General features: G+C 28.5%; 5 protein-coding genes across 5 annotated transcripts; 2 read left to right on the top strand and 3 right to left on the bottom strand.

The window, feature by feature from the left end:
• Positions 1-233: 233 nt before the first annotated feature.
• GO595_008956 (uncharacterized protein) lies at positions 234-815 on the bottom strand (the record flags this gene model as incomplete). The annotated part of the gene is made up of 1 exon (XM_067922587.1): positions 234-815. The coding sequence occupies one exon, from the start codon at positions 813-815 to the stop codon at positions 234-236; it is 582 nt and encodes a 193-aa protein (XP_067770899.1).
• A 1,466-nt stretch (positions 816-2,281) lies between these two features.
• Positions 2,282-2,959, top strand: GO595_008957 (uncharacterized protein; the record flags this gene model as incomplete). The annotated part of the gene is made up of 1 exon (XM_067922588.1): positions 2,282-2,959. The coding sequence occupies one exon, from the start codon at positions 2,282-2,284 to the stop codon at positions 2,957-2,959; it is 678 nt and encodes a 225-aa protein (XP_067770900.1).
• Positions 2,960-3,667: 708 nt separating this feature from the next.
• On the bottom strand, positions 3,668-5,263 carry GO595_008958 (TBCC domain-containing protein 1; the record flags this gene model as incomplete). Its single annotated transcript, XM_067922590.1, has 1 exon — positions 3,668-5,263. The coding sequence occupies one exon, from the start codon at positions 5,261-5,263 to the stop codon at positions 3,668-3,670; it is 1,596 nt and encodes a 531-aa protein (XP_067770901.1).
• A 111-nt stretch (positions 5,264-5,374) lies between these two features.
• GO595_008959 (pyroglutamyl-peptidase I) lies at positions 5,375-5,986 on the top strand (the record flags this gene model as incomplete). Its single annotated transcript, XM_067922591.1, has 1 exon — positions 5,375-5,986. One exon carries the CDS (start codon positions 5,375-5,377, stop codon positions 5,984-5,986), a length of 612 nt encoding a protein of 203 aa, XP_067770902.1.
• Positions 5,987-11,470: 5,484 nt separating this feature from the next.
• GO595_008960 (uncharacterized protein) lies at positions 11,471-14,439 on the bottom strand (the record flags this gene model as incomplete). The annotated part of the gene is made up of 2 exons (XM_067922592.1): positions 11,471-11,483; positions 12,359-14,439. The coding sequence occupies 2 exons, from the start codon at positions 14,437-14,439 to the stop codon at positions 11,471-11,473; spliced, it is 2,094 nt and encodes a 697-aa protein (XP_067770903.1).
• Between the last annotated feature and the right edge of the window lie 900 nt (positions 14,440-15,339).

Below are 15,339 nucleotides of genomic sequence, written 5' to 3' on the forward strand. Positions count from 1 at the left end.
TGGCAATGTAGCGAAATTCAACTATTTATGAAATGACGATGTACATGCCGACTGAGATCGAACAAGCAGCCTGTGCGTTGTGCGGTTCTTTCGTTCTCTTTCATTTATTGTTGGGATTTTTACTCAAACTTTTTGAACCAAAAATTTTGTGTGAAGTAATTGAACACTTTACGACACAATTGAATCGTTAACAAAAAATTGACGTCAAAGACTTTTTAGTAAGTCTAAAACGTTTATATGGCTGCAACAACAGTTGCAACTGTTCCAGCAACTTTGACAACCTTTGTTACGGTCTTGACGATCTTCTTAAGGGAGAATTTGTTTTCGTCTTCTGAATCTTGAACAAGTGCATAGTATGTTTCAACTTCTTCATCATCGTTTGTGATTTCGTCGATAACATCAACAACCTTCTTTGTCTTGTCAACAACATCCTTAACCTTCTTGACGATCTTCTTGATGGAGAACTTGTTTTCATCTTCTGCATCTGGGACGATTTCGTAGTAAACTTCTTCTTCTTCTTCATCGTTTGTGATTTCGTCTATAACATCAACAACCTTCTTTGTCTTGTCAACAACATCCTTAACTTTAGAAATAATTTTCTTGATCTTGAATTTGTTTTCGCTTTCTGGGTCTTGAATGAGGACATATGAGAAGTCATCATCATCATTTGTAGTTATTTTCTTGATTGGTTTTGTGAAATTACCGAAATGGTGTCTCTTGTGGCGAAATTCTGGGAACTTCTTGTGTGGCATCATTGGCTTACGGGTAACATTTGGAAGCCTGATTGAACGCAAAGCGAGCAATGCAAATAACATTTTGGCAATTTGACATTTTCATTCTTTTGAAATGAATCCGTTTGAATGAAAACACAATAAAGTATTCAATAAACCGTTAGATGTTCTTCAGTCCTCTCGATTATCGGAATTCAAAAAGTGGGTGTAAACATTCAAAAAGTAAAGGAAAACATGTTTTATGAGGTCAATAGAATTTAAAATTTCAGCCTGCCAAATGTAAATCTACATAACCGTTATATGAAAACATAATTATCTTGTTAATAACTAATTTATCATTATATTCTAGCCATTATTCAAAATATAATAAATAAATCCATTATTAATTTTCGATGTATTAAGCTATAATATTTGTTGAAGCCGAAAATGATAATTTTTTTGATGAAAAGAAAAAACAGTTATTCCACAATCATCAAACTTTTTGAAACGCCGGTGACTTGTTGTAGATCACTGTAACCAGTGAAGTGAGATCGTAAACATAACATCTAAAAAAGAGTGTAAACATTTTAACAACAATTCAGAAACAAAGCACAATAAAAAATAGCAACTTTTTTATGATCGGCACTTATGTGCATGTTATGAAAAACACATTGGATCGAATTCAATATGCAAGCGTATTCAAATTGTTGCATCAATATCTTCAGGATCGCTCCACGTAATCTGAATATACATTATTTTCGTTTTGTTTTTTTTATCTAATAAATTATTAAATAAGGCGTTATATAAAATTATTTATTTTTTTTATATTTGCATAAAATGTCATTTATATATTGAAAAAAAATTACTTTAAATTTATCACATTAAGAAATAGGATATCAGACATTTTTTTACAATGATGAAATATATAAAAAAAAAAACTTTCTACTTAATTTGGATTTCAGCTATTTCATTAAACCTAGTGAGGCTTGGATTTATATATAAATTTGCATAATTTATTAGCCCGCCATTTAAATAAACGGTTTCATATTACGTTATTTGGTGCTCACAAATGTCAAGAGAGCAAAGCCAAAGCAGTTTTTCTACAGATGATATGGAAGAACTTCGAAAGGAAGCCTCTAGCCGTAAATCGTTGTCATTTATTGAAGATGATAAATTACAACCTTTCCATGATTATTTATGGGAACTTAAAGAAAAGTTTCTTGAAGACGATGAATACATTGAAGCCAAAGATGCATCGGAGCTAATGGAAAGATGCAAAATTGAAATTCAACATCGAAGTTCGAACTCAAATTCAATGGGTTCAAGATCACAATCAAAAGCAAATGATTCAGTCACGAATCAAATGGTTCAAGAGTATGTATTTTTTCAATTCCAAAAATGATAATATTAATAATTATTTTTTTTTTGGAATTAATTTTATTCAATAACTAACACATAGATATTCCAAAAAGATACAAGAACACGATGAAACTACAAAGCAAAAATATTCCAAACTTCAAGAGAAACATAAACATGAACTTGAAGAATTTGAAAAAGAATGGGAAGAAAATATGCCTGATAAATATAGACGTCCATCACGAAAACTCATTGAACTTCGGCAAACAGCACATAATCTTGCGTTATGTGGGAATTTTGATGAAGCTCAAGAGCGCAAAGTCGAAGCTGAAAATCTTGAAATAAAAGAAACAGAAGAAGCTCAAAAGCGCCTTAATAAAGAATATTCGATTGCAAAGAACAAACTCATTAGAAAACAAGCAGAAGAAGTTCGCGCATTCCAAGAAAATGCACAACAGCAAAGAGATATTCTTATCTCGAAGAAGCACGTTGCAGAACAGGCATCAAATAACCGTAAAAATGTATTGAATCTAAAACCGTCACAGAAATCGCGCCTAACATCTTCGTTAAGATCAAGCGGATCTCCAACTCGCCCAATTGTAACAAGAAGATCACATAATAGAAATATTGAAAAGAAGCTCCCACCTTTGAGGCCACCAAAGGAAGAAGCACAACAAAATAATAAGACAAATAGTCAATTCAAAGATCCGAAAAAACAACAAAAACATAAGCCAATAGAAGAAGAACATACCAACATGGAATCTGACAAAAAAGATGAAGAATTAGAGTTAAAGCCTCTTGTGATTGAAACAAATCAAAACGAAAATGAAGAAAATGAAAATGAAAGTAATAACGAACAAGAAGTACAAACTCCGAAAAGCGAAAGTGAATAAGTGTGTTCAAAACAGTAGTTATAAGGTGAATAAATTAAAATTATTAGATAAAATTTTATTTAACATTGTGATCAGAAAAAACTGTACATACATTCTACAAGGCGATTGAAAAAAAACATCGAAAAGCATTTAATTTTTCTCGATTAATCGGATATTTGGATGTTTTTGGCTTTCAGCATATGAATTATTAATTTCTCTGACATCTATGTGAAACCCACCAGTAATGTACCCAGAAATATGAATAGGAACATTTAAACCTGAAGTATGAAATAAAATTATATCATTTTCTCCAAACTTCAAATCCAATGATGTACTTTCGTAGGTATTTAAAATGAATGTTACTAGTAAAAAATCTGCATTATTATTAACTTTAGCGAAAAGAGATAACTTTCCTTCATCAGGACGAATATCATCTTGTCCAACGCAAGCCGTCGTCAAATAACATTCAGTACCTTGTGGCACTTCTACATAACATTTTGTTTCTGGATTAACGATTGCAGACCAAAATGAAGTAAATTCGTCCGGAAATTCCATCTAACCAAAGTAAGTCAATTTCAAAAAAAATTTTCATTTCTCGAGAAAATTCAAGATGAACAAAAGATTAAATCCACACCCAAACAAAAATATTTTTCATGCAAATTCATATTTAGAAGCAAAGATTGGGATTTATTATTTCATATGATTTCATTCCAAAATACACAAATATATTTATTCTTCTTGGAATAAAGTATAAAGCCAATTCGCTTGTTGCATAACTCCTTCATCAGCAACTAATTTGTTTGAATAATTCTTAAATTCTTGGACCAACTTATTAAATAAATCAGGACTTTTTTCTTTAATTCGATCCAAATCTGCCTTCAACGATAATATCTTCTTTCTCTTATTTTCTAATCCCTGAAGATATTCAGGTGGTATTATTGGGTTAATTACAGAAGCGGTTTTTTCCCAATTGAATACAACCGAAAACAGACTGAACCGTTCGGGTGCCATCTTCTCGAATTGGGACACCCCGAGGGACCCCATCACAATTGGGTCACCCCAGAAATTGAGTTGCGGATTAATTCCAATTGAAAGAATGTCAAGCCCAAACTTTGTATAGAGGGCGTTATAAGGGGCCAAAGTAATACGGGTACAGTTTCCAGTAAGGAGTGGCTTTGTGTTAGTAAGAAGATATGAAGTACAACGAGTACATGCATCAAGATGAACCATACGAGATGCAGCAATGACCTTATTATTAAGTCCATATGACATATGAACACATGTAGCTGCTCCAACAAATACAGTGGAGTCCTTACAATTGCTAATGAAAACACATGAAACTGGTCCACAAATATAAATTGTGGAATGACGACAATCATGGATAAAAACTTCACATGGAGAAGAAGGATCAACAAATTCATAGTGTTGAGACCTCTTTTCGATGAGAATCGGCTTATCGAGAATAATTGTTTGATCAGTTTCTAGATCTTGAACAGCACGAGGAGGTGAAGGACGGTACGCTACTGGTGACGTAAAGGCTGTATCTCGGAGATCGGACTCTTTTAGTATGCTAAGTAACGCGTATACAAGATGTTCAAATTTAGCAGTGGACTCTATTTCACAATCTTGGAGGAGGTCCAAGGCAACAATGAGGTCAGAAAACCTGTGGTTGTAGCTTGGGCCTATCCATGCAATAATTAAAAATGATAATGATTGGAGATGAATCTTCGTTAAACCCTTTGGAGCATATAACTGTAAGAACTGTGGAAATTCTTTGAGGAAATACCTTAACATAAGTTGTAACGGTGAATGTTCTTGTCGAGATTTTAATGGTGACTTTAATGTCATAACACGAGTAACAGAAGTATCAGACGCAGAAAGTCTAGAGCTCATGGGCGATAACTTTGGGATTGACTTTGATGGGAATGCTTCCAAATTTGATATTTCAGATACACCTCTGAATTTTTTCTTGACAAGTAAAGCAAACAAGAAACAAAGCATATCAGTAACCCTTAGTGTATGTGATGGTAAGCATGATGGATCTGCAAGATATAATTGAGATTGAAGAAGAGCTTCATTTGCATCTTTTGTTATGAAGCATGTAAGGGTAGAGTATATTGCTTGGACTTGATTTTCATTAAACTTGAAGATTTGTGATACTGTATCCTTAAATTTTTTGAATGGAAGAATATCTGTTAAATCTTCGAAATTTTGTGCAAAGCGTCTAATTTTCTCCAGAGATATTTCGGTTGTGCAAAATGTTGGGATTGCAGCAAGTTCAAATACTTCCCAGTTCAGGCAAAGCTTAGAAGAAAGCTCAGACATGATTTGAGAACTGCCAAATTTGTTAGAATAATTCAGCGGTTTTGTAAATATTTGAAAAACTGGGATGTGATGTACGTTAATAATCTGTATCGTCTTCAAAAATGCCACAAAATGAAAGTTTTAGTCACTGGTTTTGAGCCATTTGGAGGAGAAAAAATGAACCCTGCTTTAGAAGCAGTAAAATTACTTCCAGGTGAAATTGCAGGTGCTGAAATCATTAAATTAGAAGTTCCCGTAGTTTTTTCAAGATCTACAACTGTAATAGAAAAAGCTATAAATCAATATAAACCAGATATAATAATTAGTGTAGGACAAGCTGGTGGATATTCTCATATTGCTGTTGAAAGAGTTGCTGTTAATATCGCACAAGCTTCAATTCCAGATAACGATGGTGAACAGCCAAATGGAACGCCCTTAAGAGAGGATGGAGAGATGGCATATAATGCCACAGTTCCAGTTGATGCCATGATTCAAAATGTGATTGATCACAAAATCCCATGTCGTGTTTCATTTTCAGCAGGAACTTATGTATGTAACGCACTTATGTACAATGTTTTGTACATTTTAAATAAGCAATATCCAAAATCTCGTGCTGGTTTTATTCATGTTCCATTTTCAACTGAACAAGTAGAAAATAGACCAGGAAAGGTACCATCAATGCCTTTAGATACAATTACCAATGCTATTAAATATTGTATAGAAGCAGCAGTTTTGAATAATTAAATCGAATGACTTTTTTATTTCCCACAAATTTTTTTTGAACACCGGATCATGAAGCTCTCTCTTAAAAATGGAAAAAAAATATTAAAAATTTTTATATAATTTAAATTTGCTAATAATGGTGGATCATTTTTAGTATAAAAATCTAATAAAATTACAACTATTGTAAACTTCATTGTATCATGACTAAATATAATTAAATATATATACAGCAGCATGTTGAAAAAAAGCTTGTTCTTCAGAAACGACCGTTTATATAAACAAATGTGAGGTGAAGCTCTGACACTTTTTAAAATACATAATTGTGAATTTGAAATCTACTCAAATAACATATCAAATTCTTTTAGACCTTGAAACAATTATATTTAATTTAGATCAAGAAAACCTAGGATTATCTGTTGGATCAATATTTCAACTTTTGTCAACACCTACATGTTTCCCAAAATCGATTATTTATATGATACCAAGATATTTTTATTCATCTTTTATATCACAACATTTAGATGTTAACTTATTACTTGATTACCTAATAAAAATTGAAGAAAACGACGAAATAGTCCCTTCAGTAATTGATCTTTTTATAAATAATCTCATCAATTCAATTTCAGAAGAGTCACATTATGTTCTTGTAAAAATGCTTGAACGAAATTTAATTAATTCGTATACCTTTAAAAATATTCAAGATAAATATTTATGGCGTTATAAAAATAATGAAAAAAACAAATTTTCTTCTCTTCTTATCAGAAATTATGAAGAATTTTCAAGGAATGATTTTGAACTTCATAAGAAATATGTTGAAGAAGGAGTTAATTTAGATGAAATCTCAAAAATAATTCGAAATGATGATATAGAAAAACTTCAAGAAAAATCATCACAACCAAATTTTGATATTAATCATATAATTGAACCATCACTTTATGAAAGATGTTCATTTATAAATAAAGATAATGTTACATTAATTGATTATGCAGCATTTTTTTCAGCAGTAAAATGTTTTAAATATTTACTTATGAATGGTGCAAAAGTAAATAATACAGGCAAATATGCAATTGCAGGTGGAAATGAAGAAATTATTCATTTATGTGAACAAAATCATTCATCTTTTGAAGATGCATATGAAACAGCAATTCAATATCATCAAAATGAAATCTTTAAATATCTTTATGAAAATAAAATTAATGAAATAGAAGATTTATCAAATCTAGGAATTGAGTGTATTAAATATGATAATTATATTCTTTTTTCATTTTTAGAAGAAAAAGGAATGAAAATAAACGAACAAATAGCAAAAATGTCAGCAGAAAATGGTAATGCGTTTATCATAAAAACATTTACAGAAACTCATCAAACTCCAAATTATTTTTTACCGAATTTAATAAAACAAGGAAATATCGAAATAATTAAATTACTTCTTGAACAAGAAGGAATTGATATTAATGCCACATGTATTTATTTGTTTTATTTAATATTTATTTTAATAATTTTTTATTTCAAAATAATATTTAGAAATTATTCAAATTATTTCAAACAGCACTTATAGAAGCATCTTCATATGGTTATACAGAAATCGTTAAATTGCTTCTTGAACAAAAGGAAATTGATATCAATGTTATAGGTATTTATTTGTATTATTTAATATTTGTTTTGATAATTTTCTATTTCAAAATAATATTCAGAAATTATTTAAATTATTTCAAACAGCACTAATAGTTGCATCTATGAAAGGTTATACAGAAATAGTTAAATTACTTCTTGAACAAAAAGGAATTGATATTAATGTTATCGACATTTATTTGTTTTATTTAGTTTTTATTTTAATAATTTTATATTTCAAAAAAACATTTGAAAATTATTTAAAATATTTAATACAGCACTTATTTGGGCATCTGATAAAGGATATATCGAAATAGCTAAATTACTTCTTGAACAAGAAGGAATTGATATTAATTCAAAAGAAATTTATATATTTTATTTAGAATTTGTTTTAATAATATCATATTTCAAAATAATATTTGGAAATTATTTAAATTATTTCAAACAGCGCTTATGATTGCATCTGATAAAGGTCATATAGAATTAGTTAAATTACTTCTTGAACAAGAAGGAATTGATATTAATGCTAAAGATAATATTTCTATTAATAATTTGAAATTTCAAAATAATATTTGGAAATTATTTATATTTTTTAAAACAGCACTTATGTTAGCAACTGATAATCATCGTACAGAAATCGTCAAATTACTTCTTGAACAAGAAGGAATTGATATTAATTCAAAAGATATTTATTCGTTTTGTTTATTATTTATTTTAATAATTTGAAATTTCAAAATAATATTTGGAAATCATTTAAATTATTTAGTACAGCACTTATATGGGCATCTGATAGAGGTTATACAGATATAGTTAAATTACTTCTTGAACAAGAAGGAATTAATATTAATGTTAAAGGTAATTATTTATTTTATTTAGAATTTATTTTAACAATTTAAAATTTGAAAATAATATTTGGAAATCATTTAAATTATTTAGTACAGCACTTATATGGGCATCTGATAGAGGTTATACAGATATAGTTAAATTACTTCTTGAACAAAAAGGAATTGATGTTAATGCTAAAGATATTTATTTGCTTTAAATAAAATTCGTTTTGGTGATTTTATATTTCAAAATAATATTTGGAAATTATTTAAATTATTTCAGACTCCACTTATTTGTGCGGTTCAAGCCAATAAAATAGAAGCAATTAAATTACTTCTTGAACATAAAAGAACCAAAGTTAATGCTAAAGATATTTATTTGTTTTGTTCAATATTTGTTTTAATAATTTTATATTTCAAAATAATATTATATTATACACCACTTATGTATGCGGTTGAAAATAGACAAGCAGAGATAGTTAAATTATTACTTGAACAAGACAATATAAAGACTAAAACTGGATTATTTGTATCAAACTATTTTTTCAAAATTAATTAAATTTTTTCTGTCATTACTTGATACGGCAACTTCTAATGGATCCACAGAAATTGTTGAATTACTTCAATACCACGATTCACAAGAAAAGCAATGTTTTATTGAATAAAATTTATCAAAAATGAATTTCAAAGGTGCACTTTTCGATCGGCTTTGATAGAATTACGCTCAAAAAGTGTAATGAAATCCCATACAAAAACGCATCGTTGTATAGAAAGTTATATCGTAAAACTTTTTGTTTTATCGTTTTTAATTCAAAAAGTGAAATTTGAAACTTTTTTTTATTTTTAATTTGGGATAAACCTTTTTCACCTCATTTTGTCCAATAAATTTAAATTTATTACTAAATAATTTTTTATTTATTTGTTACCGAATAATTTATTTTCATAATATATGACACTGTTACAATAAGACTTTACCATATCCACATTCACATTCGATGCAATATCATTAATATATTTCAAGATCATTCTAATGATATTATCAAACGAAGCGTTTGGATCTGTTTGACAGTATCTAATGAACTCTTCACTAAACTCAGAATTCGTACCAATGATTTCTTCGAACATATAAGAAAACTGGATTAAGTCATTTCTAATAGTTCCTGATACTAAACCATAATCAGATATCATTGGGAATCTTTGTGAATTCAGCATTACATTTGAACATTTCAAGTTACCATGAATTATATTAAACCGATGCAAAAACCGTAAACCAAAAGCGACGCCGATCAAATTTATGACTTTTTGAGTGCTATTCAATTTGCTTAACGAATCCTTTAACGATCCCTCGATTCTATACATTGAATACAACACATTTGAATTGCTGAAATTGAAGTCGCAACCGTAATATTTCAATACGCACGGATGAAGTAACTTTGCCAAATACAAAATCTGGTTTCTCAATCCTTGTGTAACGTTATTCAAAAACTTCGCCGATAAAATCAAACCGTTTTCCTTATGGTAAATTCGAAAAGTTTTCCCAAGGATACCATTTCCTATTTGGTTTGTCACAACGAAGTTATTTATGCTAAAGTCAGTCAAGTTTTGATTTAAGAAGTAATTCAACCCCAAATGTTTCAACGGCAAATTATTACAAATGATAAATGAATGTTGTGAACCAGAAATTATATCATTCGGTGTCAAATCGTTAAAGAATTTGATACTTTTTGGTAAATTTTCGGCATTAGTTTCATCGAACAAAAACAATTGATGTAATTTATTTGATCCGCAACCGAACACTCTGTTATCTTTTGTAATGAACAAACTGAAATCCTTACCCAATGCCATTGTTTCTATTTTCAAGGAACTTAAGAACTTACATTCTTCGAAATTAATATTAAATATTGTTTCTGTTCCAAGTTGCAAGTTATTATTTTCTCCGCACATAAACACTTGTCCACCATTCGTTAACACAGCTATATGTTGATAATAACCGAATACGTAATTACAAATATAATTTGATAATTCATTGATCAGTTGAATTTTATCATCGACAATTTTATATGCTTTTCCGTCAATAGTTATTACGATAGTTAAGTTCATATTTGATGCTACGTCATATACTTTACAAGGGAATTTATATTTTTGTACTTGTGTATTAGTTACGTTCATATATAAATCTCCATTTGAATCAATAGCACAAAATGTTTTAGCACTTGTTGAAAGATAAATAATTTTTGTTGGTAATTTAAATATTTGAGGTTGCGAAGAATATATTGAACAATATATTAATTCATTATTTGTTGTTAAGTATAAAGTATAATTATCACCACATTTAACATTTTGGATTATATAATTTTCGAATTCTATTTTTACGTAATCATTAAATATTTTATTTTTGTTTGTTCCAATTTTATTTTTATTATCATCACCGATCACCAAAATTGTATTATTTTTATATAAAAACACTGAATGATTATTACCTGCAGTAATATTTAATATATTATCATAATTAATTGGCATTAAATAAGGTTTATCTTTAATTTCATTATTACATATTTGTTTATAAGTATTATCACCACATCCATAAACTTTGACATTTGAATCATTACTGAAATAATATTTATCATTTTTATCGACGTTAATTACATGTGCATTACGTATTGTTGTTGATATAAATGTATTAATATCATTAAATGTTTTGACTTCTTCTTTAGGTATATATTGATTTATTATATTTGTATTATAAGTTACAAATCGTTTTAATGTATTAATATTATTTATCATGAAAATAGTTTTAGTACTAAAACTAATTATATTATTAACTTTAGCTTTCAATTGTATAGTTTTCGATGAATTATCATAACATGGTAATAATTGTCCATTACTATTTGAACCTAATGCATACATTTTATTATCTTCTGTTAACAAAATAACAAAATTTTGTCCAAAATGTATTTCTTTAAATGTATCATTCGAATATCGAATTTCAAAGAAATAATCCGAACTAATTAATTCGTTTTTATATGGTAATTTATCTTCTGTCCAACCAGTAATGAAAGCTTTTCCATTTTCAGTGATGAAACCTAAATGTTTATATAGTCCAAATACTCTTTTGATGGGAATTTCGGTGAAATTTTTGAACTTTTGAAATGAACTATAATTCTTTGATATATAACATTCACCTTTTTCAGTTAATACAAATGTATAATTCTTCGAAAATGAAATATCTATAGGTCTTTCAGGGAAGTTAAACTTAAAAGTCGATTTTCCTTTAAATAAATGTATTTCTCCATTTAAATCAATACAACAAGGATTTAATGGTGAACCAGAAATATATACAACAGGTGACTTAAACTTAATGAAATAAGGTTCATAATTACAATCAATTGAACATAACATTAATGATCCATCAGATAATAAATATAATGAATAATTATCTCCACAAAAAACTCGTTTAATTGTTCGATTATTTAATTTGTCGAATTTTATTTCTGTTAAGTTTTCATATCTTTTTCTTTCTTTTGTACCAATTTGAAAGTTTGTATCATCACCGATTACATATATTAAATTCTTTTTATAGATTAATATTAAATGATTTAATCCTAATCCAATGGATTTAATATCAATTGGTGTTATGTCTAATGTTAAATTATCAGAAAATATTAAATTCGGTTTTGTGATTTCATTCATAAATTTAAGTTCATGTTGGAAAATGGCTCTATAACTTAAAAGTTTCTCATTAAAATATGTGAATAAGTTTTTGATTTCATTTAAGTTCAAATCTTTCATTAACATTTTGAGTTTGTTTCGAATGGTTTCACAATTCGATGGTAATATTTGTAAATCGATTTGATTTTCATATTGTTCTCTTCCGAAATTCTTTTGAATAATTTTCACATATTTTTGCGTGTCGATAATTGGATTCTTTTGATTAAGAAATATTAACACAAATTTATACCGTTTGTTATTAATTGGTACAAATTTACTTAAGTTATTCATAATGTTAATGTCATTGTCATTGAGAAAGATAAATGAGATTTCACTGGCCCCAATTGTGAAATATGAGAGTTTGGAGACATTATTGTTCTCTTCGTGTGTGTTTAATATTGTTAACGCTTTGTCTTTGTCATAACTTAAACTAATTGGATATTGTGAATTATCTTCAAATTCAGTATCAAAGATTTCGTCAATTAATTTGTCATTGTCTTGAAATGATATACATGAAATTATCGCTGTTTCTAATGATTCACCAAAATGTTTGAGTTTCTGTGATAACTTTGGCTCTTTATTACACACTTTAAGATATACTAATGGTGTGGAGATCGAGTCATATTTCCTTAAAAACGATTTAACTCGGAACTTTCGTGGATTTTTATCAATGAAATCTGTTACTCCAAAATATCGCATCGCTTGATGTGGAATTTTGAATGTGTTTCCGATAACAATCGTATCGTTTTCACCAGTGATAACCGTCGATGGTTTGAAGTCCGTTAATTTAAACATTTTCGGCGTTTTAACTTTTGATGTTTTTTTATCATATAATAATTGATTAGAATTGTTCTTGCCATAACAAACAAGTAACCGATCTTTGTTTATCATTAAGACGAATTTGGACCCAATACCAATATTAATGATATCATTTTGTGTTAAAAATAATTTGTTTTTGGAATTATAGATTTTTGATGTTCCATCTCTTTCGATAAAACCAAAATATTTCTCATATCCAAATAATCTCCAAAGTTGATATTTGGCATTAATAACATGATTCGTGGCTATTTTATCTTCGATTTTGAATAATGCACCATCAATACCTAAAGCATAAATTGTTTTACCACAACAAACAGCATCATAAATAACGACCGGTATTGAGATAATTTCATCTAAATTATTAAAATATGTATGAAGTTGTCCACTTTGATCAATACCAATTAACGTCTTCGAGTCACTTTTGATGTAAACCATTGGAATCGGTGGATGAAATTCAATTCCGCCGCTTTTATAAGTTTCTGGTGAATGTAATAATACATTTCCATTACTTAATAAATAGGCAGTAAAGTTATGCCCACAAGTAACCATTTTTACATTTAAATGTGTGATTTTGATTTCGATGATTTCTTCAAAAAAGATTTTTCGCGCATCACCTATTTGTGATTCACGATTGTTACCATATGCAAAAAGACCTCGTGTTGATGCTATAACAAAATGTTCATATCCAATTGACATACTAATGATGTTTGTCACTTTTTGGGGGACCGTTAAGTCCTTATCAGAAAATCGAAGCGCAAATCCATAGTTAATGTTAAAAGATGAGATCTTTTCTTTGGGTATTTGAATTATACGATTCCATGTGCTTGCTGCTACATTAAAACTAAATGGTTTAGTTTCAACAAGATCTAATGATAAGAATCCTGGTGAGATCCCAAGAGATCTAAAGATTTCGATGAGAAAAACTTTTTCAAACGGTGGGATTTCAAGTTGCTGTGAATATTCTTCCCAGATTTCTTTGATATCCCATAAAATTTGCATTTCAATATTAGAATCATTGAATTTGTTTTCAACTACAATGAATGAAATTTCAAATTTTTTGGATGTTCCACAAAACAATTCCAAAATAACACCATCGAGTAATGTTTTTAATTGTTCATAATAAAGAAGTGAATCAACTTCTTCAGGAGTGACAAGGAAAATTGTTTTTTCACAAAATGAAAGGCCAAAGTTAGCTGCTAAAAGTGAGTTATAGTTGTTATAATAAATGCTATCATATGATATAAACAAAATCTGAGTGGTACGTAAAACGGAAAGATAGCTTAAGTTTTGCCTTTCTGCATATGGTGTAGCAAACAATCGATTTAACGCGAGTGCTTTTTCACGATTTGAAACTCCATATATAAAAAGAGTATGCAAACTCTTTGATTTTTTAGGTTTGCTAAAAGCATGCATAGTTGAACCAATTATTGATCTGTTACCATCGATGAATTGCTTGATGCAATCAGTGGACATTTGTGCAATTGCAGCTGTTGGAATTGAATAGTTTACCATGCTGAATTTTTTTTTGACACTATTTGAACTGTAGAAACGCATGACATTGTCACTTTTTTCTCTCAGAAATTTACCACAAATCACATGTGTTTGCATCACTTTTTACTCAAGAATAAATAAGATCCAGAATACATTCATAAAGTTACAAATAAGTTTTTAATATGATTAACGATGATTACAACAAAGAATTTGAAATATTTATACATATAAAACTCTTTCGTTATATTTGTATGTAGCTATATTAACAAAAAATTAGAACAAACGATTGAGAATATTTGATTTTTATTCAATAAAATTTATATTTTAAAACAATACACAACTACTTCTTTGTCTAAAGAGGGAACCCATAAAAAGCTAAATTTCATAATGAAGATTAATATTTTTTTTCTACCTTTTAATTTTCATGAAAATAATTATATATTTAATTATACCATTTAGAATTTTTTTATAATATATTACACAGCATTTATCGTTGCATCGAAAAATGGACACACAGAAATAGTTAAATCACTTCTAGAAAAAGAAAGTATTGACGCTAATATTAAAAATATCTGATTATTTAATTCAAATTCATTTATATTTGGGATATGATTAAATTATTTCTAACAGCACTTGAATTGGCATCTCCAAATAAAAACATTATATAATAATTTTATTTGACAATTTATTTACAATAACTTTTATTAAAACATATAAAATTTTTATTAATTTTCATGGAATTACATCATCAAACAGAAACACAGTGTCGTGTATACTTCTCGAACTTTGTTCATTTACCACCGCATCGCCGAACAGCTGTCTAAACTTCAAATGGTTTTCAGTCCATTTTATCGACAAAAACGCGATGTACACTTTGTGTCCACTTCCGCTTATATCCATTTCATAATTTATTTTATTATT

The sequence above is a fragment of the Histomonas meleagridis genome, assembly GCF_020186115.1.
Source record: "Histomonas meleagridis strain 2922-C6/04-10x chromosome Unknown contig_80, whole genome shotgun sequence".
Lineage (NCBI taxonomy): Eukaryota > Parabasalia > Tritrichomonadida > Dientamoebidae > Histomonas > Histomonas meleagridis.